This window comes from Piliocolobus tephrosceles, chromosome 1 (genome assembly GCF_002776525.5).
Source record: "Piliocolobus tephrosceles isolate RC106 chromosome 1, ASM277652v3, whole genome shotgun sequence".
NCBI classification, from domain to species: Eukaryota; Metazoa; Chordata; class Mammalia; order Primates; family Cercopithecidae; genus Piliocolobus; species Piliocolobus tephrosceles.
In genome coordinates this window covers 111,954,455-111,980,564 of record NC_045434.1, presented here as the reverse complement: position 1 = coordinate 111,980,564, position 26,110 = coordinate 111,954,455, and the positions used below count along the sequence as shown (strand labels likewise).

Genomic DNA, 26,110 nt, shown 5'->3' with positions numbered 1-26,110 from the left:
GTCAGTGACTGAGTCCTGGACCCTGGAAGTCAAGCCCTGCTCACCCTCTACAGTCACAGCCTGGATGGGTGTCCTCCAGGACTCCAACCTAGGAGTATGCTGGGGGAGCACTTGGGTATCAGCCTCTGAAGAACCCCACCCAGGACCCAGCATCTTCTGAGCTCATCCAAGCAGAGGGTCAGGTTTAGGATAAATGCCAGACTGCAGGTACCTTGTTGTTCTTGGTCCCTGGACCGCAGGGCACACAGGCCTGGACACCGTAAGGCTGGTGGGCTTTCAGAATGGTGTTAGGGGGGCAGGAGTGGCAGGTTCCTGAATCTCGGTCAATATAGTAACCAGCAGGACAAGAGGTGCAGGAGGAGCCCACATCAGAGGCCTCTAGGGCACAGGGACGGCAGTAGGAGGCCACGCCATTCATAACATTGGTGACATTGATGGAGTAGATCTTGGCAACGTCATTGGTGTACTTCCTGCTCTGGAGACAAGGAAACAGGAGGGGAGAGGGGAGAGGCCTGAGACACCAGCAACAATTGAGCCCTCTAGAAAGAGCAAGGTACTTAATCTTCCATCCTGTGATACTCAAGGAGAATCTTAGAAGCACCTGACTCTTTTTACTCACCAGTAGCTCTTCATGTGCATTTGGTGTCATTTTAAAATGAGACTGAACCATTTATAGGACATATGAAAATATTAAGTACCATGGGGAAAATACATAATATATGCTGTTTTATGAAAAAAGCAAGTCTTCTGCTTGTAAAAGAGAAAAAAAATGTATTTGTACAGAAACAGTGTATAGGAGATGGTCCAGATGTTAACTGGTTTATCTCTGGGTAGTAGGATTATGGCTGATTTTATTTCTCATTTTTGTTTATTTCTATTTTCTGAGTCTTCTGCAATGAGCCTGTATTCCTTTGAGTTAAGAAAATAAAACCAGAGTTGTTATTATTAAAAACAACAAGTGTGGTACCACATGTATCAGGGCAGGGACTACAAGGAGGGCCAGCTTATTTCTTACAGTGTCATCTTTCCAGGAAGTCATCTAGACAAGACGAGGTGGTCCTCAGAGGGCTGGGTTAGGCAGTTTTCTGCTTGACTCCCTAAGATCCTTCTAACCCTTGGATTCTGAACTTCAGACTCATACTTAAGCTAATGCTAGGAATCCTCCTGGGTTCAGAGGGTCTCCCCTGGGAGCTGAGGGTCTGAGGAAGGGGAGGAACTTACTGCCTCATGAAAAGTGGTCCTCTGGAAGGCCCAGGTGAAGCTCGTGGTCGTGTTCTCCTCAATGATGTAGGTATAGGACTGTTTGCCTTTGGAACCTTTCCACGTCTCCACGGGAGTGTTGGTCCTAGAATTCACACCCTGAACCCACGACAGAGAAGTGAAGAGGGTGCGATGGCCAGAGGGGAAGTGGGTGCCCATGTGGCTGCCATCCCAGGTGCCATCACGGTTGGTGAGACCCTTGTTAAACTGTGAAGTCCCTGCTGGTCAGTCTGGGCCTTTCCCCTGTGGAATCACTACAAGGGGGGTGTCAGTCACGTGGACACACCAATGGGGCAGACGGGCTAAGCCTCCCCTGGAGGCCCTCTAGCGGGCAAAGAAAGGAAAACGTACCACCATGAAGTAGAGCTCACAGTTCACAGAACAGACGGTCTCAAAGACAAATGTGATTCTGGCCACCTCTTTATTCTCTGTGTCTGCCATCACCGACTGCGGAGGTCTGTAGGGGCAGAAATTAAAAGTCAGTTCTAGAGGCCAGGCAGTGCTTACTGAAGAGCCCAGACAACAGCAGAGGGTCTGCCGGGGGACAGGGTTAGGTTCTGAGAATGATGGAAAGTGTGTGCACTAAATCCAATTGTGCCCTCCTAGCTATGTGACCTTGACCTAGCCAAACCACAGTTTCCTCATCTGTGAAATGGAGGTGATGAAATACCTTTCTCACCTACCTGCCATCACTGCAGGGAGACCTGAATGCATGACAGATGTCGTGGTCCTTTATCAAATGCTGTATCACCTCACTAGCAGAATATGGTCTACAGACCAGCAGCTTGGCCATCTCCCACAGTTTATTAGAACTGCAGAACCTCAGGCTCCTCCCAGGCCCAGTGAATTGGAATCTGCATGTTAATAGATTCCCAGGCCATTCGTGCACACATTTAAGTTTGAGAAGCACTTCTATCATAAGACTGTAAATTGTCGACACTTGCTCAGCAGCTCTCTCTCCAGCACTGGGGAGATTTGCTGGGGTTAAAGGAGCAGAATTTGTGATCCAGCAAAGTCCTCAGTTTGGTCCTGCTTTTGGGAAATGAGAGCCATGCCCAGGCAGACTGGGGTGGTAGTGGGGATGAGGCAGCACTTTACTGTGATGATGAGATTTGCAAATTCAAAAGTACTTTTTGAGTGTTATTCCAAAAAGCCTAAAAGTTTGCTCGCCTTGCAAACACAGGCTTTATCTGGCCAGCTCTGAGTAATGTGTGTTAAGGGAAGGCAAACTGAGCACCATCCCAGGGATGGGAAGCAGAGACCTCGAAGGAGGGAATGAAGGCATCAGATTGGCACTGGGGAAGCATATTCGGTGGCTGCCCCTTATCTTAAAGCACATATGGGCAGAAGAGTTCACTTTGGCCTTGGAAATTCATTCACGGCTTTCCTTCTGGCTTTAGCCATTTCCTGAATTCTGAGGACCTCCAGTTCTCAGCTTATCTCTACGCAGTTGTATTAACCAGTGGGCTAGAAAAACCATCTCAACCTCAGTTAGTCCTAAATCACACACTGGTTTTATGGATGAGGGTCCCGAAGCCTGAACAGGTGAAGTGACTTTTCCCAAGGTCGCACAGCCAGTAAGCGGCAAAGCACAAGTGCCCTGTCTTCCAGTCCAGTGTTCCTTCCACCACACCACACTGCCAGGAGGTGTGTCTGTGTGTTTGTTTAGTGGGAAACAAATTTTCTTGTTGCCCTAGGTCTTCCTGGGATATGGGGACAAATATAATAAGAACAATCCTTCCCAATCTTCTTGCACCAAATAAAGATGAACTGTCTACTGACATTTCTGATCCTATTATTTTTTTTATTTTATGTTTTCTAATCTTAAGTGATGCTGTGTGGTGGAAAAATTTGAATAGCATGTGGCTAATGGAGGGAGAAGCTATATGGGATGAGAGAGCAGTTGGTAAATCAACACGGACAGCAACTTGAAAAATGTATTAGCATTTGGTTACATTGGTCAAATACGACTGTGCCCTCTCTTCTCAACTGACATTTGAAATGAAATGAAACACAACCCCAGAAGCCCTCTCCTCTACAAGATTCCAAAATACGTGGGAATCGGATATGGCCAAGCTGGCCTGGACTCCCCTGTGCTTTGGATTCCTCACCTAAATCCTGGCACAACCAGAGTGACAATCATGAAGTCATTGTCTGAGGCTCCAGCAGCTGTGTAAATGTGATCACCAGCCACCTCCCAGCCTGAAAAGGAAAGGGAAGAGTTAATGCCTTGTGCTCTTGGGTGCAAGGCAAATGTGCACCCAGAGGACACTCTGGAAGGGAGGTTTGACACTATCTTTTGAGGCGCCCAGAACCACCACTGAACAGGAACCATGTTACCTATCCTGCCAGCTCTGAAGCTCTCAGAGCAAGACTTTTGAAGTGCACGCTCATGTTTTAGCTCTGTTCCTTCCTCTAAAGCTGTCTTGGCAGAACATATGTCCATGAGGAATGGAACTTTCAAGGGAATGCATGACATAGTTAGCTTATTTTTCTGACATCACTATTATGAAGAAATGTGAAGTTGGAAGAACTGAGGGTGTGCAGGGAGCTGACAGCTCATGGCACAGGGAGAGGCAATTACCTGTCATGCCCTTGTACTCGAAGTTAATCCCACTGAGAACGGTCGTTTCCATGTTTGTGGGCAGCGTGTTCCACCATTTGTATTCAAATCCCACAGCAGGTTCAGTCCCCGCAGGGCAGTGGGTACAATCTGGGGAACCACAAGATCCATGCATTCAGCGGGAAGGCTGCAGTCACTCTGACTGGAGCTGCTGCCACACAGACAAGTGGCAACAGTAGTGGGCAGCCCACAAGCCTGGCTGCTGAGTACCGCTGCAGGCAGTTGTATCAAGTTGACTCAAAGACATTCTGACAATGTATTTAACTAACTCAAGATGTAAACACTGAGCCTTCATTCCAATATGCCAACCATCCTATTTGCCCACCCCAATTTTCATTTCAAAACGTAGCTGTACATTCTAGTCTGATACATGTAGTTCATATTATTGTCATATTATCATTAAATGCATTCATATTAACAGGTACACAATCACCCCAAGGCAGCATGGCTTATAGGTTTTGGTTGTGTCGAGCTGGTCATCCCAGCCCCTTAAGCCTTCTAGTCAGCATCTCTGCCATATGCTGGAAGCTCTGCTTTGAGGATTGGGCACTTTCAGGCCTGAATCACATTTGCAGTTGGAGTGAGGAGGAAGGAAGGCGGCCTCAAGTCTGACTCTGACCTGCAGACGAGGCCAGCCCTGACCTCTCTTCTGAATTTAGTCCTCAGAGGTGGCCTGGTCCTTACTGCCTCCCTTGGAAGGGCGGAGTCTGCATTCAGCTGGCCACTCTGAGTGCCCACGCAGCCCACCCACACAGTCGATGTGGGGATGGGTGTGCTGCAGGGACTGGGGTGGTGAGGAGGTTACCTGAGCCATTGGAGTAGGAACCGTATGGGCAGGGCTGGCAGGTGCTGTTGCTGGTTTTGAAGAAGCCTGGGTTGCAGGGTGGGCAGCTGGTCTTCTCACCAGAGGCAGGTAGCTTCACCGCCCCCTCAAGGTCCTCGCTACAGATTTTCGGCTTGGCCCATTTGTACATGAGCTGTGTCTGCAGAAATGGATTAAGCACAACTCAGCCTGTGTGAGATTTAGGACGTCTTTGGGACTCTGCCTTGAGGATGAGGGTTGGGGGCAGAGATCCAGATTCTGGGCCACATAAGAGCTCCTCCGGGGTGGGGAGCTTTGTGTTGGTCACAGATGTATCCCAAGCACCTAGCGCAGTGCCTGATTCCTGGTTGTGCTCAGTCACTATCTGCCAAATGAATGTTGCCTGGGTGACAAGGAATGGCTCTAATGAAGACTTTATGACAGAGAATATGGGACCAGTTGTCTTAGAGAAAGCTCCGATTCCACTGTAGAATCTTATTGCTACCAAGGTCACCGGAAGAGCAGCTGGTGAAAATCCCAGAACACAGAAAGGCACAGGGTGGAGGTGGCTCAGATGCCCCCTGGGGACTGAGGAGGTGGCAGAGATGTCCCAACTTATTTTTTGAGGGGTGCATTCTTTGCTCTTTTATTTATTGGGTAAACGTTTACCGAAAGCCTAATGCATCTATGTGCCAGACCTGGTGTCTCAGAGATGAATGAAACGTGACCCCTGCATTGCGTGCAGAAGTGAAGATGACCCGCAGGAGACTCTGGCTGAATCAGGGGTGAAGGTGGGCAGCTCCATTCTTCCCACATGGCCCTTAGATCGAGTCACACACAAAAAGGTGCCCTTATGGGTTGCACTGAGGGGTTGGTGAACATGATCTGTGCAGATACCATACATGTGAAAAAGAAGGATGAATAAGGCCTCTGTCTGTATTTTTCAAGATAAGAAACAAGTCCCGAAGGAGGGACACAGACTGCTTTAATGATGGGGAGCCCTGGGCTCCTCCTTCCCCTGCTCCGCTCAGCCTGCTGCCTGCAAAGGGCTGCGGCAGCCAGAGCCCCAGGCTTGAACCTCACCTGACTCCTGTAAGTCTCAGGGAGAGGAGGGTCCCAGGAGCCGGCAAAGTGACTCGGGCCAGCTCTTGGAGCAGCACATTCAGTGGCCCCACTGGATGGGCCATCCTGGTCCCTGAGAAACAACTAAGGCACAGCCAAGGTCAGAAACATAATCACAGGAGCCAGCTCAAGGTGTGTCCCTTGATTTTAGAAGACTGTTCGGAAGACAAACTGAATCACCAGACTGAGCAGAACCAGTGCGGGAATGAGGCACAAAGCAGAAGTCTACAAGGAATGGCTGAGGAATGCATATTCATGCGCACTCCCGAAAGCACACGCTTCAGTGCTCCTCCTCTGAGCTGGGCCTTGGCTGTGCTGCAAGGCGGGAACGTAGGCTTTGGTCTGAGCCAGCATCTAAAGGCCCTGGCAGGGGTCAGACCGAGGCAGACACCCGGGCTTGCAGGCAGCAAGCACACTACTGACCCAGAGGGCCTTGGTGTGAGCCCAGGGAGGGAAGAGAATGGGGCAGAAGGGAGGAAAGACAGCCACATTCAGTCACAGGAGGGAGAAGAGGATTAATTGTCCGCCTTTTATTAGTGAGTCAGCTGAGACCAAGAAAATGAAAATACTGTTTACAATGTCATACAGAATTCCAGACACCACAGAACTGAGTCTAAGGTGCAACTGACAAGACACAGCCATTCTCTCTTGGCTGCTGGGGAAGGGGATGATGCCCCAAATACGTGGGGGAGGTGGTGGTGGTAAGAGATGACCATGCAAAATATTCATTGTTAAGGACCAGACTTTAACCCACGCTTAGTTAGGAAAAGGAGAATTCAGCCAGCCGCCCAATCAGCAAATATTTATGCACCTAAGAGCCAAGCATCATGCTTAGTGCTGAATACAGAATTCCCAACTCCTAGTTCTATCCCCTTGAGAATCTCTGGCTTACAGACAGCTCAGCCAGATCCTTCTCCATGCACCCTCAAGCCCTTCCCTGCTCACTTACACTGCTCCTCCACCCACCAGGCCCAGCCGCTGCCTCCTCTCCTGCTGTGTCCGCTGCCTGGAAAACTCCATGGCTCCTCCTTCATCTCCTTCAGGTCTCTGCTCAAATGTCAGCTCCTCAGAGAGGACATCCCTACCCTTCTAAAATAGCGCACCACCCTCCGTCATTCTCTCTCTTCTAATCCTGGTTTATTTTTTTCCTTTCTACCACTTACTACCATTTGCTATATTATACAGCCATATGTTGTCTATTATCTCCCTCTCCACTCCCTCCCCAACAAGACTTAAGCTCTGTAAAGGCTAGATGCTCCCTCAGTTTTGTTAAGTGATGCATACCTAGCACCTAACACCTCGCGCCGTACCTGGCACAGAGTTGCTCCTCGATAAATATTTGTTGACTGATGAACAAATGGCCACCTCTGAGAGACTTTCTCTGCCGCCCCCACCCCATGTCCTGGTCGCTCCTCCTCTGGGCTCCCCCAGTTCCCTGCACATCCCTCTGGTTGCCTTGACTGGGCCTGTTTTTCTCCTCTCTCCAGCCTCCCATACAGGACTGTGAGCTCCCTGGGGGCAGGAGCTTGTTTTAGTCATTTCTGACTCCCCGGCCTATAGTGCCAGGCCTGACACATCAGTCAGCCTCAAAAAGTGCTTGCTGACTCAGTGACAGTGTGGACTAGGAGGAGGGAAAGTTCTTTTCTGAAGCAGAAAGCCTGGAGGAAAGAGAAGCAACAGAAACGGAACAAGTCAGACCATAGGCAGGAATCCATTCCCAGTGCCAGTCCACAAAAGCAGTGCCAAGGGGGCGAGCCTGAAGAGCCCCGGGAGGACGTTGTGCACGGACAGGCGGGTTCTGCCCGGAGTAACTCGGCCCATAGAAGAAACCAAGCAAGAGAGAATGAAGTGGGTTTTTGAGACAGAACATACGTGCATAAACTGGGAAACAGATGCCGCAAAAACAGTTTCTGACCAGAAAATGAATGAAGAGGTCTCGTTTTGCCCCCCGCCTCACCTAGCCCTAGGATCACCTTGAAGGCCTGTGGGGTTTTAACTGGTGCCAATGTCATTGACCACAGAAGCTCCAAATGGTGGCAAAGCTCAGGGAGTGGGAGACAGTCCACCTGGGTCTAAGGGGCTCCAAGACTGTGCTACCCACCTCTCCGTCGGCATCACAGGCTGTGTGTGTGTAGAAATAATCTTTGTCTGTGCAAGCTGGGCGCACGTTACAGGAAGAGGATCCTTTCTCTAAATTGCCAAAGCAAGAAGAAATATTTGGAGTTACATAAGAAAGTTGAGCTCCTGGCCTCTTCATGGCCCTGTAACTCCCAAGCCCCTGGGTGCATTGCCATACAGATATTGCCGGAAGTAGAAAATCCTGCACACTCACCCTTCCCCTTGCCTCAATAGTGTCATTTCCAGTTCCCCAACCCCGCTCAGGCTTCCCTTTGCACCTCTTCCAGGTGCTGATGAGAAACCACTGTTTGCCGCTCCCCTTCTCCCGCCCCATGGGGCAGGGGATGGAGAAGTGGCCTGGTCAAAGGACCAGCAAGGAGGGTAGACGGAGACAGCCTCCTGCAGGTTAACCACTGCCAACCCAAGTTCCCTGAAACCTGGGGAGGTTCAGAAAGTTCACCATCTTCCAGGTGCCTTAGTGTCGACCGTGGGTGTGGCTTTTCTACTCCTGAAGTGTTGAAGTAAAACATGACTTTGCTTTCATACTCATTCCAAGTCTTTCTATGAATGTTCTAATATATGCCTAGAATGAAGGCCTTCCACCTTGGCAATTTCCTTTTCTTCATGCAACCATTCTACACAAATCAGGTTTGTAATTTCCTTGGACTCCACCTAACACACAAGGTTCTTCCCACTTGCCTCAACCCAAGCATCCCAACACTATTATTATTACTATTATTATTATTATTATTGAGATGGAGTTTCACTCTTGTTGTCCAGGCTGGAGTGCAATGGTGTGATCTTGGCTCACTACAACCTCCGCCTCCCAGGTTCAAGCGATTCTCCTGCCTCAGCCTCTCGAGTACCTGGAATTACAGGCATGAGCCACCATGCCCGGCTAATTTTGTATTTTTGGTAGAGACGGGGTTTCTCCATGTTGGTCAGGCTGGTCTTGAACTCCTGACCTCAGGTGATGTGCCCTCCTTGACCTCCCAAAGTGCTGGGGTTACAGGTGTGAGCCACCGCACCTGGACTCTTTATTGTTATTTTATTGTTGTTATTTTTTAGAGACAGAGTCTTGTTCTGTTGCTGAGGCTGAACTGCAGTGGTACAGTCTTAGCTCACTGCAGCCTGAAACTCCTGGGCTCAAGTGATCCTCCGGCCTCCCGCACTGGCCCAACACTATCTTTAACTCTTGATTTATACCTAATGAAAAATGTTAACTGCTGGGCATGGTGGCTCATGCCTGTAATCCCGGCACTTTAGGATCTCTTGAGCCCAGGAATTCAAGACCAGCCTGGGCAACATGGCAAACCCTTCCTCTACAAAAAATACAAAAATTAGCCAGGCATGGTGGTGCAGGCCTATAGTCCCAGCTACTTGATGCTGGAGGCAGGAGAATCGCGTGAGCCCAGGAGGTTGAGGCTGCAGTGAGCCATGATCATGCCATTGCATTCCAGCCTGGGCAACAGAGAGAGACCCAGGAAGGAAGGAAGGAAGGAAGGAAAGGAGGGAGGGAGGGAAAGAAAGAAACAGAAAAATGTGAGCTATCAGTTTTCTTCTACTGTCTGAATGTTCTCCTCATGTCTGTGTTAGCTCTGCGCTAACCCTTGAACATCTGGATAGCGAGAACTACATCTATGAATCTCTATTCATTATTTATTTATTTATTTATTCTTCCCATCACATGGGTTTGTTTTCTTTTTTTTCTCTCTCTTTCTTTTTTTATTTTTTTTCCTTTTTTTCTTTTGGTAGAGACAGAGTCTCGCTATGTTGCCCAAGCTGGTCTTGAGCTCTTGGCTTCGAGCAATTCTCTGGCCTCAGCCTCCCAAAGTGCTGAGATTATAGGCATGAGCCATTGTGCTTGACTCTCTCTTCAAAGCAGTGTGTTTAACTTGTTTTGAATTTAAAAATTCTTTTCAAAATTTGAAAAAAAGAGATGTTTCTCTCTACCTAGAACAAGATGCATAATTCAGCACAGAGGGACCCGTGGACTCCTGCTTTTGACTAACTTGGCCAGGAACAATGTGGGGAGGGAGAGAGGCTGAAAACATGGGGAGGTGCCAATTCCTAGGTCTAGAAAAGTACAAGTTATGTGTTAGAAAATGCATTCTGCACCAAGACCTTTCTCTGCTTGTCAAATATTTGCCCAACCTGACATCCTAGCTCTGGGTTTTAGCAAAAATGGCTCAGCTGTTTACACACTGATCTCTGTTAAGGTGGTTTGAATAAATGATTAACCAAGATGCTGAGACTGACCTCCTTTCCCAGCTTGGGTTTCATCAAGGTGTTTAAACTGGATGCCAGTCAAGTTTGGAAGATGGGCCTCTATGTTTGGTTGAGGGAGTGAAAAGTGACTTAAGTAGGATTGGCCCTGGGCAAAACTGGAAGAAGATAAAGTTTATCTTAGGGGCTCCAACTACTCTTTCTGCACCTGCCTCCTCCTTTCAATATCCTCCCACCCCGCCCCCTGCCTCCAGGAGTACAATGTTCTCACTGGGATCTGTTTTATCAAAGTAAAACATTTCTCCTGAGGGTTTCGGTACTGAATGGACACTGGCAACTGACAGGCACTCAGAATATATTTGTAAATGCATGGACCTTCTGTCACTCCCTGCACACACAGTCTATCATAGGCTATCATCAGAGTCTCCCTGCATTTTCCCAGTCTCTCACTGACCCTGTATTCTGGAAGAGTCAAGTCTCAAAGAAATATGACTCTCTTTGTACCCCAAGATGGTGAAGTTGTCAACAAGTTGACCATGTTCCTCATAGTAAAAACTCACTGGCCAGGTGAGGTGGCTCATGCCTGTAATCCCAACACTTTGGGAGGCCAAGGCAGGTGGATCATCTGAGGTCAGGAGCTCAAGACCAGACTGGCCAAGATGGTGAAACCCCGTCTCTACTAAAAATGGAAAAAATTAGCCAGGCGTGGTGGTGGGTGCCTGTAATCCTAGTTACTCAGGAGGCTGAGGCAGGAGAATCACTTGAACCGGGAAGGCAGAGGTTGCAGTGAGCTGAGATTGTGTCATTGCACTCCAGCCTGGGCAACAAGAGGGAAACTCCATTTCAGGAAAAAAAAAAAAGAAAGAAAGAAAGAAAGAAGAAAAAACTCACTTCTCAGTCAATGGGGCACATTGAGAAATCAGTGGCAGAAGGAAAATAGATTCCAAGAATTCAGACTCCCAACCTAATGCTTTTATAACATCACTCTGGATAAAAATCAGCTTACATAGAGTTGATCAAAACACTCCTATGCAGTTTTACTAGAACCACCTTGCCATTCAAACCCTTGCCCAACTGCTGGACCAGTAAAGGGAGCCAGAGATTTAGACTAACAAAGGTTGCTGTTGATAGAAGCAGAGTGGGGAAGAGGAATAAAAAATGCAAGTGGAAAAACAGGGATCTAGACTTACAGATAAAAACTTCCCCCAAGACCTAAAGATGTCTGTTTTGGTTGAAAACTACACTCATTTGGCAAGATCTGTGTAGGTGAATATGACTTTTGTGTTAGGAATAGTGTAGAAACAAGCAATTCACAAGGTCAGTGGCTGGTCTTGGCTGAGCAAACACATACTTCAACACCTGTGTGAAGTTTGGCATGTCTTTGTAGGGACAGGTGGGTCTGTTTGAGAGAGGGCCTCGTGCTGGGTTTACATTTAAACTGTGTAAGAAAGGAAAAGTAGAATAGTTGTGAGTGTTTCCAGGGAAAAAGATGGGACTGTTTCTCTCTCCCTTCTTGTTTGTTTCAGAACCTGTCTTGGAGACTGGCCCTCATACCAATGTCTGGACTGCCTGAGCAGAAAGTCATCCACTGGCACTGCCCATCTCACACCACAGCCTCGATACCCCCTGGAACTCCCTCAAGTGACCACGTCCTATTTTTCAAATTGGAATGCTTTAGGAAGCTATCCTCAAACTGTAAAAACAGGCTGCTTCCAGCTGTCCCCTTACTTTCCCTCAGAGCAGTGGTTTGCAAATTGTGTTCTGAGGAACCCTAGATTTCCCAAAATGCCTGACTGGACTTCAACGAATGCTCTCAGGCTGATATAAGATTGTAATTTGCATCTTTAGACCTTGTTATCAAAATGTTTTTGTTCCTCAATATAGGCTCATGAAATTAACTTTGATAATAATTGTTGTATGTTAACATGTATAAATTTATACATTTTAACTCTACTGTATCTACTGTTTATATTATAATCTTTTTTTTTTTTTTTTTTTTTTTTTGAGACTGAGTCTTGCTCTGTTGCCCAGGCTGGAGTGCAGTGGCGCGATCTCAGCTCACTGCAACCTCCACCTCCCGGGTTCAAGTGATTCTCCAGCCTCAGCCTTCCGAGTAGCTGGAATTACAGGCACATGCCCCCATGCCCAGCTAATTTTTGTGTTTTTAGTAGAGACGGGGTTTTGCCATATTGGCCAGGCTAGTCTTGAACTCCTGACCTCAAGTGATTCCCCTGCCTTGGCCTCCCAAAGTAAAGTGCTGGGATTACAGGCAAGAGCCACCACCCCTGGACTATATTATAATCTTATACAATGTTTCACTTAAAATTTCACCACTGGCCAGGTGCGGTGGCTCACACCTGTAATCCTAGCACTTTGGGAGGCCGAGGTGGGCAGATTATCTGAGGTTGGGAGTTCGAGACCAGTCTGGTCAACATGGTGAAACCCCATCTCTACTAAAAATACAAAATTAGCCAGGCGTGGTAGCACATTCCTGTAATCACAGCTACTCGGGAGGCTGAGGCAGGAAAATTGCTTGAACCCAGGAGGCGGAGGTTGTGGTGAGCCGAGATCATGCCATTGCATTCCAGCACTCCAGCCTGGGCAACAAAAGTGAAACTCCATCTCAAAAATAAATACATAAATAAAAATATAAATATAAATAAAAATTCACCACTTAAAAAATGACTGGACCGGGCACAGTGTCTCATGTCTGTAATCCCAGCACTTTGGAAGACCGAGGCAGGAGGATCACTTTGAGGCCTGAAGTTCGAGACTAGCCTGGGCAACACAGTGAGACCCTGTTTCTACAACAGCAACAAAAAGATTGCAACCCTTTCCTTAGCTTTCCTAACCCCTCTAGCTCTGAGCTGCTTTTTCCTTTTGACATGACACCATGGCACTTTTTACCATCCCACATACTATATAATGTATTATATATGTGTCATCTATTTCTTTTTGTTTATTGTCTCTCTTCCCCACACCCCTGAATGTAAACCCCATAAAAACAGGGAACTCTGTCTGTTTTGTTCTGATGTAGCCCAAGTACATAGAATAGGGCCTGGTGGACAGGAGTGGCTCAATATTTATTGAATGATTCATTTTTATTTCATTTTTTTAGAGACAGGGTCTCACTCTGTCACCTAGGCTATAGAGCGGTGGTGCGATCATGGCTCACTGAAGCCTCAACCTCCCAGGCCCAATTGATCTTCCCAGTTCGACCTCCCAAAGTGCTGGGATTATAGACTCACAGCTTGAGAGGCTGAGGCAGGAGGATCACTTAAGCCCAGGAGTTCAAGACCAGCCTGGGCAACTAGCAAGACCCCTGTCTCTATAAAAATAAAAACAAATAATGAGTTGGGTGTGGTGGGGCACGCCTGTAGTCTTAGCTACTCAGGAGACTGAGGCGGGAGGATTGCTGGGGATGGGGAGTTTGAGGCTGTAGTGAGCAATGATTGCACCACAGTACTCCAGCCTGGGTGATAAAGTGAGATCCTATCTCAAAAAAAAAAAAAAAAAAAAAGACAAAGTGATTAATGGATATATGGATTGGCTAGAGTATTCCAGGATCCAGAAAGGAAGGGTTTAAGAATCATCATCCTCAGCTTGACCAGAAGATGGCTCTATTCCCTGGTTTCTCCTTGTGTGTTTTGGTGGTACCCTCTATCTCCAAACTCCTCCCACCCTCAGAAACATCACCTGAGTATTTGTCAGGGTCACACTGGTGGCAAGAAGTTTCTCCTTTATTTGAATAAGAGTTGGCTGGACAAAGTTTGCAGAAAGAGGAGCCCTTCTTGGATGCATACGTGCCGGGTTTGCAGGGGAAGCATTCTGAAGTGTAGGCCACCCCTAGGAAGGAGGAAGAGTCAGAAAAGCAAGGATTCGGCCTGGAGACTGAGTCCCCAGGAGACTGCAAAGTCAAGAGCCCAGGGAGTCAGTAACCCTGGTCTCAGTACCTGTTATGGCGATGTTTCTCACCAGCACAGGCTTGGATACTTTGGACCATACCGAGAAGGCTGTGGTTCTCCAATAGAGGACATTATTGCCTCGATTTAGCTCCACCTAAAAACCACAAACAGGAGCGTTCGTTCATCATGGAGAGAAATCTCGTTAATCTGTTGGTATAGCCTCTTGTTGGGACGACTCCTCTTACTAACTGCATGGTAATGCTTCTTCTTCTGACCCTCTTCCTCCTCGTCCTCAGCTCTGCCCTTCCTCCCAACTTAGCACAGCTCCTCTCTCTTTCTAAGCCTCCTCTTACAACCCTTCCACTGCTCCCTGGATCACATATACCATGAGCGTCTCTTATGGTGAGACTAGTAAAGAGACCTGAGGATCCTGACAATAGGGTGACTGGCACTCCCTCATTCTTCTGTGGTTTTGCAGGAGACAGCCCCCCTCCCCAGAAGGCCCAGTCTTAAAGCTGAAAAGCTGCTGGTCTTTGGAGTCAAGCCATAGAAGCGACAAGTCAGCTCCCACCCATATTCTGTCAATGCTAGAGGACAGCAACTACAGCATCTTCATCATCTCACACTCCTGCCCTCCAGGGACATTAGAGTGGAGGCTCAGACTGGGAGGAAGCACTGTCTGAGGAAGGCCCCTGGGTCCCTTTCCTGGGATCTCTGGGAGAAGGCTGGTGTGATACTCACACTGTGGAATTCCCATCCTTTCTCTGTGGTCTTCATCCACCTGGAGTCATCTGCATTGGGCTGGCACTGGTCATTCTGAACCTGACATAAAAGAGTTTGGAACCAGAATCTCAGCTTTCTAAGGAAATGGATCTCTTTCCCCACACTGCACCAGTCCTCCAGAGGGCCCTTCTTTATATGGGAAGAGTTGCCAATTTCCTTTAGGGACTGAGCTCAAAACACATGAGCCTCAAAGTAGGGCAGGAATTAGTCACACACACAAAATGAGCATTGACACCAAAGAAATAACTTGTAACTCAAATATGCTGTTTTCATGTCTGAGCTGGATAAAATACTTAGAAACCTCCCAGACAACTCTTCCCCCAAGAGTCCTTTCACTTTTACCTTTTCTCCTTGCCTCCTGGGGCCTCAGCTCATTTTGCCCACAGCTCTCTCCAGAGGGAAAACAACAGTGATTTCCCAAAGAGGGCTACACTCACGATGGATTCCTCAAATGGATCTGAGCCCCAGAGAGACTTTAGCTCCCACCCTCCACCTTGGCCAGGGCCTTACAAAAAACTCAAAGATGATGCTGGAGTCTGGGTAGTAGTATTCGAAGTTAACGGTGCCGGATTGCTTCAGGTTGACGGCATACATCAGTGTGGCTGTGCATTCGTCCGTGTTGGAGGCGATGTAGTCGCCCTGGGGAACCCACTTGGACCTGTGAAGGAAGAGGAACCAGGTTTACAGGCAGGAGCACAGCCCACCAGGCTTTGTGCCGTGTGCAGGTCTCATGTTCTGCTGGGTCTTTGGGAATTTTCAGGCTTGTGATTCACAAACTGAAACTTGGACCTGAAAATGCTCAGTGAAGAAAGACAAAAGAAGCTCTCAGGTAGGTCAAGGACCTGGAGTGCAGCTAAGAAGAGGAAGGCAGACAGGTGAGGAAGACAAGCAGGCTTGCCTCCACATTGTGCAGAACTACCTGTGATACTGGTGGCAGGTGAAGTTGGGGAGGGATAACTTTTTTTTTTTTTGAGGCAGAGTCTTGCTCTGTCTCCCAGGCTGGAGTGCAGTGGCATGGCCTCAGCTCTCCACAACCTCTGCCTCCCGGGTTCAAGTGATTTTCCTGTCTCAGCCTCCTGAGTAGCTCGGATTACTGGCATGCACCACTACACCCGGCTAATTTCTGCATTTTTTTTAGTAGAGACAAGTTTTCACCATGTTGGCCAGCCTGGTCTCGAACTCCTGACCTCAAGTGATCCACCCCCACCTCGGCCTCCCAAAAGGCTGGGATTACAGGCGTGAGCCACTGCACCCACTCAGGGAGGGGTGACATTTATTGGTTGCTCACTACCTCCAGGCATTGCACTACGTGCTTTATATTCATGATTTATTTTCATCAATAAGAGGAAATGTTTTTCCTGTTTAAGAGATGATGAAACTGGGGCTTGGAGAGTGCCAAGCCCAATATTATGAAGCCAGCGAGTGGCAGGGCTGAGATCCGGTCTGCCAAACTCTAAAGCTGTCAAATAACTCAGTAGACACATTCTTCAGAACTCAGACATCCACCCAGTCTAGTCTACCTGTTTTTCCAGAAATGTCTACTATAAAGATGCCACATGTAAATGGTTTTTATGGAAAGGGGGAGGGCCAGAGAACCTCGGAGACAGCCGACCTGGTCATGTCTGTTTTGTCTCCTAAATATGTGTTCACGCTATCCACCCTGTCCACGGGCTCTCCCTGTGCTCACCACCACAGCATCTATAAACTAGCCCCCAAACTTGTCTCCCTGAAGCCAGTCCCGCATCCTCCTAGCCCTCTTCATGCTGCAGCCCAGCAGACAGATCCTCCAGAATAAACATCTGACCATGGCACTCCCTTGCTTCAAATTAAAATCCCTGGGACTGACTCTCTGTGGCCCTTAGGATAGGGTACAGATTCCTGATGCACTCTTTATACTCCAACTCTATGACATTTCTTTCAATTCCTCTGCCAAACTTTCTCTTACCTCTGGGCCTCCTGACATCCTCTTCCCTCTTCCTGGAACAAACTTCCTCCTCTCTCTCTCGGTTTAACTCCTACACTGTCTTAAATGCCACTTAATCTAAAAAGTCTTCCTTGATTCTATCTGCTTCTGCTATGGGTGCCCTTAGTTCTCTTTGCTCCCCTTCTCATAGCCATAATCCCATGATATTTTATTTATTTTTAGTATATTATGAAATATTTAAGACCTATACAATGGTATAATGAACGTTCACCGACCCACCACCCTGCTTAAGAAATTCAACACAGCAGAAGCCTCTGTGTACCCTCCGCTAACCTCATCTGAGCCTTTTCCTGGAACACACTGCCTTCCCCACTGCCAAGTGACCACTTTCCTGAATCTGGTGTTTAACATGTGCATGCGATTTTCTACATGTATGTATCTCTAAACAATAAACTGTATGGTAGTGCTTCGCATGTTTTAAAGCTTCACATAAATGGTATTATATTTACAGGCTCTGAAACTCGCTTTGGGAAGGGAGGGACTTCAATATACTAACTGTGAGATTCATCCATATTCACACATCCAGCTCTTCTGGCTTGGTCTTTACTACTGCATAACATTCCTTTGCATGACTCTACCATATTTACTTGTGCATTACTCATTGATGGACATTTGGATTGTTTGCAGTTTCGTGTGCACATTCTGTTGTGTTCCTGTCTCCTTAGGCACATGTCTGAGTAGAATGCCTGGGAGGAGAACTGTGTGTGAGCCTCCCATTTATCAGCGACTGCTGCACTGTTCCTGTTGCTCCACATCCTCTCCAAATTTGAAACTGTCAGACCTTAAAATCGTTGCCAATATTATGTGAGGGAAGAGATCAAATTTACCTTGCTCACTAAAGTATTCCCAGTACCAGTCTGGGCCTGGCACATAGTGGGGACTTGCGGGGTTAAAGAGTTGAACGTGGAAACAGGTAATCAAAGACCATCACACTATTGCACTGTTTTGCCTGAGACCAGCCCAGGTTTCCAGTTGCTTGGTAATGGTCAGTTGGGTGGGCATGGTGGCTCATGCCTGTAATCCCAACACTTTGGGAGGCTGAGGCAGGGATCACCTGAGGTCAGGGGTTCAAGACCATGGAGACCAGCCTGACCAATATGGTGAAACCCATTTCTACTAAAAATGCAAAAATTAGCTGGATGTGGTGGTGCATGCCTGTAATCCCAGCTACTCAGGAGGCTGAGGCAGGAGAATAGTTTGAACCCAGAAGGCGGAGGCTGCAGTGAACCGAGATTGTGCCATTACACTCCAGCCTGGGTGATAAAGCGAGACTCCATCTCAAAATAATAATAATAATAATAATAATAATAATAATAGCCAGTTAAAGGATCCTCAGATTAGCCCACAGATTTCCCCGTGTTTGCCAGAATAACATGGTTATTTTCAGCTCTTTGACAGTCAGTGTTATTCTCAGAACGAAAACATATAACATGAGCTCATCCAAAATATCCCAGCTAACCTAACAGCATTGATTTCTCCTTGTGGAAAGAGATAACCTTTAATGCTCATGTGCTCAATGACGTCAGCTATAAATAACTCTTGAAGTTTGATGAATAATTAAAAAGATGCCATAAGTGGGTTACATTAGCAAAATGCATCACAATTCTGATTTTTGTCAGAGTTGCCCCTGGTGAAGACATTTCATATTCAATAATAACAACATGTTTTGATTGATTTCTAGTGTCAGGCATCGCTCTAAATTCTTTACAAGTATCATCTCATCTATCCTTACCTCAACCTATTAGAGTACTATTTTTATCATCATTTGTAGAATGAAGAAACTGAAGCCCAGAAGTGCTTAGGAAACTTACCCTAGGTCATCCAGTTGTGATCTGCATATAATGTTCTTCATTTTTAATGTTTACATTTCTCTCTCATTCTTGTTTCACTGTCACAGTCTTTGAGCGTCTGCTCAATCTTTTCCACTAATACATGACATTTTTTCTATTGCTCCCACGTCACTCCTGTTCCCTTAGCTTATGCTAGTCTCTGATCTCAGACTGTTGCCAGTACCTTAGCCCTGGGACATCAACCCATGACCCATGGAGGATCCCTGAAGGCTCAGGATCCTGCCATGGAGACTCCATTCAGCTGGTCTGTTTTGTCACCAATTATTTATTTTGTCTATTTTGGGCCAGACACTATGTTAGATGCTGGAGACACAGTGATGAACAAGACAAGTATGATCCTTTCCCGCTTGGGGCTTGCATTCGCTTTCTAGTTGAGGAGACAGCAGCTTAACTAATCACACAATCACATAGGAATGACTGTGATAAGTGCCACTGGAGAAATGCAGGATGATAAAGAGCCTGTAACAGGAGTCTATGGGGTCAGGGATGGTTTCTTTGAGGAAATGATTTTTAGGTAGAGACGCGAGGGTTAAGTAGGAGTCATAGAAGAGGGGACAGAGAGTCACATGTTCAAATGCCCTGAGGAGGGTAAGGAGTGCGATGGTCAGTGTGGCTGGAACACAGCAAGTGAAGACAGAAGGTACTTGGGAGAGGCTGGGGAAATGGGCAGAGGGCAGAGGGCAGGGCAGCAGGGCCCTGCAGGCTGTGGGAAGGTAGTGGACATTGTCCCAAAAGCAATTGGTAGCCATTGAATCTAGGGTTTTTAGCAGGAAATTATTGTGACCGGATTTAAGGAGATGAGGCTGGGTGTAGTGGCTCACACCTGTAATCCCAGTACTTATTAATCACTCACTATGTGCCAGGCACTGTTTTCACATGTACATGGTTAAGTACCTTAGGAAGGTAGGTATCCCTATTGTAGGGAGTACTTTGGGAGGCTGAGGTGGAACGATCATTTGAGCCCAGGAGTTTGAGTCCAACCTGGGCAACGTACTGAGACCCTGTCTCTAGAAAAAATAAGAAGTTAGCCAGGTGTGGTGGTGTGTGCCTGCAGTCCCAGCTACTTGGGAGGTTGAGGTGGGAGGAAGGTTTTAGCCCAGGGAGGTTGAGGCTGCAGTGAGCTGTGATTGCGCCATTGCACTCCAGCCTGGGTGACAGAGTGAGACTTTGTTTCTAAAAAAAAAAAAAAAGAAAAGAAACAAAAGAAAAGAAAAAAAGAAAGATGAATCTGGCTCTTGCTGAGTGGACAGGCCTGGAGGAGGCTGGGAATGGAAGCAGGAGACCAGCTTGGAGTCTCTTGAGGCAGAGCAGGCAGGATTTGAGTAGTTGCACAGCTGAATAGGAAAGCCAAATACTTGCGCTCTAGGTATCAGCTCAATTATTGCCTTTCTGAGGGATGACGGGAAAACCACAAAAACCTCTCCAGATGGCCATTTCCTCTCCATTGAGGGAGAAATATCCTCTTCCTCCCTCCCAGGGATGTCGTGGGATGCCTTAAGATGCAGGCCCTGAAATAGTCCGTGCCGTGGAAACACAAGTTGTTATTAACCAGCCCACATCCTGGCTCGCTGAGAGATAATGATTTCTGGACTCTCGGTGCAGTCCCCAGAGCGAGAATACATCCTTCCTTTACATGGCTAGGAATTGACTGAGCCAGGTCTGCACCTTGTCCAGGGCCTAATGACAGTCTCCATTAGGACTCAAATGGGGTTGGTTGTCTTAACCCACACATTCCCGCTCCTTCCAGCTTTAAAGCTCTCTAGCTTTATCTCTGCCTCCAGTGTTGTCATGCTAATGAATTTGACACTTCAAATTGAACTCTAAAATAACATAACATTGAAATTGGACTACAGATTAAATAGCCACTGCTTGGCTTAGACAAGATTTAAGTATAGGAATGGGAGACATTTTTCCCAGCTTTTAGAAATCCAAGTGTAATACAATTCTTGAGTCCTTTTTATCCATTTGATTGTTTGGGTATAAATGAAACTTTCATTTACTTTCCTCCTGTATTCACTGTCAATATTTAATAAGGAACAATATGACTGCCTTTCAAATCCCCATATTGCCCCCATTTTCGTTCCCTAAGACCCAATATTGCCTTGCCCATAATGAATGTTATTTGAATGTGGCATTATGGAGCAGTGGAAGCTTGGGTTTGAATTTCAATCTCGCCAGCTGTAAGCCAGATAACAAAGGGCAGGTCATAACCTTGCTGAGCTTCCAGTTCCTCATCTCTGTAATAGAAATAGTAATGCCTATTTCACAGGGTTCTTGTGAGAATTAGAGAAAATAATATATATAAAGCATCCAGAATAGTGCCTGGCCTACAAAAGACATATCTGAAATAGATATCCAGTTCTCCAAGTACCCTGGACTGAGCTTTCCAAGAAAATTTTCTAGTTACTGGGATCTCACAGCATTTGGAAGATTTCAGCCAGCACTGAGCAAAGGCTAGGCAGAATCAGTTTTAGAAGTTAGCACCCAAAATGGCTCATGCCTGGAATCCCAGCACTTTGAGAGGCTGAGGTGGGTGGATCACCTGAGGTCAGGAGTTTGAGACCAGCCTGGCCAACATGGTGAAACCCCATCTCTACTAAAAAAAATACAAAAAAAATTAGCTGGGCATTATGGCACACACCTGTAATCCCAGCTACTCAGCAGGCTGAGGCAGGAGAATCGCTTGAACCTGGGAGCTGGGGGTTGCAGTGAGCTGAGATGGCACCACGGTACTCTAGCCTGGGTGACAGAGTGAGATTCTGTCTCAAAAAAAAAAAAAAAAAGTTAGCACCCAAGCCGGGAAAATACCCAAGCTTTGCATATTGTGTTCCAGTTAAGCTGAGAAAGTATATTGGCTGATCCAAAATTCTGTGGTGGAAATCCAGTTGTGTTTTTTTGGTTTTCGTTTTTCTTTTCCTTTCTCTTTTTTTTTAAGATGGCGTTTCACTCTTGTTACCCAGGCTGGGATGCAATGGTGCGATCTCCGCTCACTGTAACCTCTGCCTCCCAGTTCAAGCGATTCTCCTGCCTCAGCCTCATGAGTCACTGGGATTACAGGCGCCCGCCACCATGCCCGGCTAATTTTTTGTATTTTTAGTAGAGACGGGGTTTCACCATGGCCAGGCTGGTCTTGAACTCCTGACCTCAGGTGATCCACCCGCCTTGGCCTCCCAGAGTGCTGAGATTACAGGCGTGAGCCACTGCACCCAGCCGGTTTTTGTTTTTAATTGAGACAGGGTCTTGCTCTGTTATCCAGGGGTATGGTGATGTGATCATAGCTCACTCTAACCTTGAATTCCTGGGCTCAAGTCATCCTCTTGCCTCAGCCTCTTGAGTAGCTGGGACTACAGACATGCACTACAACACCTGGCAAATTTTTTAACTTTTTGTAGAGATGGGGTCTCGCTGTTTCCCAGGCTGGTCTCAAACTCTTGGTCTCAGGCAATCCTCCCACATCAGCCTGTCAAAGTACTGGGATTACAGGGGCAAGTCACTGTGCCCAGCTCCAATTGGGTTTTGTTTTAAATAGACTGGGCCATTTAACACTTGTCCCCTTGTCCATTCTCTTATTTTCCCATGTTTTTTACCTCCCACAAGTGCCTGTCCATCACTGGTAAGTTTAGGCCAGTAAGAGTGGGCCAGGCAGAGTCATATCCACCGGTCCTGTGGGCATGGCTACAGGCCTCACCCTGGCAGCCTGGCTTCCTCTTCCCTCCATCCTCCCTGCCTAGCCTGAGAGGCCGTAGAGGAGGCTGTCCAGTGTGCCCTGCAGCCCCTTCCCCAGTGGGCTGGGGATGGGGTGGGTGTGTGTGCAAACTCACGAAGTGCAGTTCCCGGTGGACTCAGCGGCACTGTCATCCAGCTCCATGTTGGCTGAGAGGCTGGCAAAGCCATGGGGCAGCTCATCCCACTCATCAAACCGAATGCCTGTGCCGAGGGAGTAGCGGCCCTCAGCGCATGGCTTACACGACTGGTCCTTCATATCCAGAAACTCCCCGGCGTTGCAAGAGAAGGCTGGAAAACGGCAGAGACAAGGCGGGGCAGTGAGGTCACGGCAGCCGCAGAAGTGCACGGGCTGCGAACAACTGAAGGGAGGAGTGCTGGGTTGGGATCTAGGAGTTTGGCCCACTAAAGTTTAGGGCCATGGCATTTACTGTGTGATTTTATTTTATTTTTCTTAAAAAAATTTTTTTCTTTCAGCGGTGATATTCCTTGCTATGTGTGATTCTATTTGTATGGAATGGCCAAAAGAGGCGAAGCCATGGAGACAGAAAGTAGATTTGTGGTTGCCAGGGGCTGCGGGGAGGGGCCTGGGGAGAGATTGCTAATAAAATGAGGTTTCTTTGTAGGATGATTAAAATGTGAAATAAGAGTGATGATGGTTGCAGTGAATATTCCAAAAACACTGAATTTTATCCTTAAAGGAATGAATTTCATGGCATATAAATTATATACCAATAAAGCTGTTGTTTAAAAAAAAGAAAATAGATCTAGGGCCATGGATACTCTGCCTTGCTGTGGGACTTTGGGCTTGTCCCTAGCACTCATTTCCTTTGGAGAGGTGCCCTGACCATTCTGAGAGCTCTCTGGTGAAGAGGATGCCAAGATCTCTTGTGCTGACCCCTCTGAACGACATATGGCCCTTCAGCCTTGAATTTCTCCCTTGAGCCTCTGGCCTCTGCCTTTCTGGTTGTACTGTCACCATGCTAGTTGGGATTCTCATGACCTGTTAACTCAATCATTGCAATATCCTCCTAAATAGTTCCCTATTCTTATTTTTGCTCATTCCGTGGTCAGAGGTACCTTTCTAAGACACTGATATGATCAGGCACAATGGCTCATGCCTGTAAACCCAACATTTTGAGAGACCAAGGCAGGAGGATCACTTGAGCCCAGGAGTTTGAGGCCAACCTGGGCAACACAGTGAGACCCTGTCACTACAAAAAAAAAAAAATGTTTAAAGTAGCTGGGAGTGGTGGCGTGTGCCTGTAATCCTAGCTACTCAAACGGCTGAGGTGGGAAAATTGCTTGAGCTCAGGAGGTCAAGGCTACACAGTGCTACGATTGCATCACTGTACTTCAACCTAGTAAACAGAGTGAGACCTTTTCTTTAAAAAAATAAAATGTAAAACACATATGTACTATTACTCTCCTTATTTAAAAAAATAAACAGGCACTCCCTTTTGGTTCTAGAAGTATGCTCTTGGCCTGGCACTCAGTTTTCCATGGTTTCCCTCCAGCCTAACTTCCCAGCTTGACCTCTCACTACAAATCCTTCTCCACCTCAACCCCATCCATCACCTTCTCTGTGTTGCCTCTACCCTGCACCACAAGTTCTTCCTCAAATGTGTCACTCTTCATCCACATCTAAGCTTTTGCTCATGTGGCCCTCCCAGCTATGCCTGATCCCTAAATATTCGTAATTCTCATTCTTTCTCATATCATATATAAGAAACTACACTAGGCTCTGAGCTCCTCCGGCGATGGCTGGCTCAGTGACTGGCACAGACTGGGAGCTTCATGAATGTTTCTGAAACAATGAGTGAATGAATGAATGTCTGCACTTTCCACCACCTAAGCTTCTGAAAGCAGAGACTGGGCCTTATTTGTATTTGCAGTTCACACCGCATGTGCACATCATGGTGCTTACACATAGTGGGATTCACTGAAGTCAGCAGAGTTCAGCAGAGTTCAGTGAAGATGGCTCATTTGTTTCCACTAGTCACACCTCAGTTCTACTCAGGTCTCAGCAATATCCAGTCATCAATTTAACAAGTATTTATTTGCTCACTTACTCAACCAGGCACTGTACTAAGCTGATTTGAGAATTTAAATATCTTCAAACTCCTTTCCAACTCTTCAAATAATTCCTTAAATCTAGTGCCTGGTTTTTCTTGTTACTCTCTTTGCATTTCTAAAATAATAATGCAGAGGAAAAAGCTGCCAATTGTAGAAAAGTTGTGACTGCAGAATCACAGAGGCAGGCGCTGGGGCTGCGGTAAGCCACTGCCTTTCCTATTGCACAATCAGATCCACAGTCAGGAAGATTCTTGTCCCCTGAAGTGATGCCTGGAGCATTTTAAAGGATGTCTCTGCAGAAATTTAGCCTCTCTGACTTCCTTTTTAAGAATGAAAGCAAATCTCAATCTTTCCTAATGACTGATTGTGGCTGATGAGTGAGTGTAGATTGGAGAGACATACACAGGCAAAATGAAAATGTATGCAAACAGAAAAGAATATCTGAGTGCACACAGCTGGCGTTGCTTATGCTGTATCCACTGATGGGATTTAAATTCCTTTAAAAAATGAAAGCAAATTCAGATATCCAGCTTGCTTTCATGAAATACTTCTGCACCCAATCTCATAAGGGTCTGGGATGTGGGGACTCATTGGGGAAAAGATCTGATTCCTTAATGCAGCTGCTCTGCCAGGAAGGGCCCAGATTGGATGGCAGGAGACTTGGGGGAGAGACCAAAGCTGAGTGACAGGGAGGCCCTGAGCAGGACAGCTGCTTACAGCACTCGGTGCCCTTCACGGGGTCGGGCAGGCTGGTGCACAGGCCCGGGGTATGCGGCACGGCGACCCTCCACCTGGAACCCGTGCTGTCACACGCGGTGTACTCATAGTGGTACTCAGACTGCAGGGGAGAGAACAGTGGGCAAAATGTGCATTAGCAGTGATCAAACATTAAGAGTTTCCCACCCACTTCCTGCCCAGCACCATGGCTACTGATGCTCATCCTCTCAGAAATGGGCCCTGGGACCCCCGGCAGGGAGCTGATGATTATGAGTCGAGTAGAAGAACTACAATGATTTGGATCATTCCTTTCCACCCCGCCATGCTCTAGTCCCTAGAAATCATTTTTGTGTGTGACTCTCTTTGTTGTTATGTTTAAGTAATATCCTTATGGAGCAGAGGAATGTGGGAAGGTAACTAAGGAACAAGCTAGAAATAGGTGAAGTTTTTCTTATTCCAAAGTGTAGCATTTATGAACGAGGACATTCTAAATGGAAGGATGTTCTAAATGGAAGCCTTAGTCCACAAAAAATTTACAAAGCCTCATCACAGAAGTGGTATGTATTTCTATTTCCCTGTGTTTCTTTTTTTTTTCCTTTTTTTTTTTTTTTTTCTTTTTTTGAGACGGAGTCTCGCTCTGTTGCCCAGGCTGGAGGGGCAGTGGCACCATCTTGGCTCACCGCAACCTCTGCCTCCTGGGTTCAAGCAATTCTTCTGCCTCAGCCTCCCAAGTAGCTGAGACTACAGGCGCCCGCCACTACGCCAGGCTAATTTTTGTATTTTTAGTAGAGACAGGGTTTCACCATGTTAGCCATGCTGGTCTCAAACTCCTGACCTCGTGATCCTCCTACCTTGGCCTACCAAAATGCTGGAATTACAGGCATGAGCCACTGCACCTGGCCCTATTTCCCTGTGTTTCTT

The 26,110-nt window shown here is 47.0% G+C and overlaps 1 protein-coding gene across 4 annotated transcripts in view; it reads right to left on the bottom strand.

Annotated features, from left to right (window-relative positions):
* KIAA1324 (KIAA1324 ortholog) overlaps positions 1-26,110 on the bottom strand; it is an 85,967-nt gene that overhangs the window by 10,112 nt on the left and 49,745 nt on the right. For 2 of the 4 annotated variants that reach the window (XM_023232609.2, XM_023232610.2), the window contains exons 2-13: positions 22,495-22,687; positions 15,350-15,497; positions 14,798-14,878; positions 14,105-14,210; positions 13,848-13,997; positions 7,909-7,997; positions 4,689-4,866; positions 3,845-3,973; positions 3,372-3,462; positions 1,612-1,717; positions 1,222-1,359; positions 212-475 (exon numbers count right to left, since the gene is read on the bottom strand). In XM_023232609.2, coding sequence (XP_023088377.2) covers positions 212-475; positions 1,222-1,359; positions 1,612-1,717; positions 3,372-3,462; positions 3,845-3,973; positions 4,689-4,866; positions 7,909-7,997; positions 13,848-13,997; positions 14,105-14,210; positions 14,798-14,878; positions 15,350-15,497; positions 22,495-22,655 — 1,641 coding nt within the window. In that variant the 5' untranslated portion in view covers positions 22,656-22,687. Of the gene's footprint in view, positions 1-211; positions 476-1,221; positions 1,360-1,611; positions 1,718-3,371; positions 3,463-3,844; positions 3,974-4,688; positions 4,867-5,383; positions 6,487-7,908; positions 7,998-13,847; positions 13,998-14,104; positions 14,211-14,797; positions 14,879-15,349; positions 15,498-22,494; positions 22,688-25,189; positions 25,311-26,110 lie in introns of those variants that run through there. The other 2 variants (XM_023232608.2, XM_023232611.2) reach the window with 2 other exon arrangements.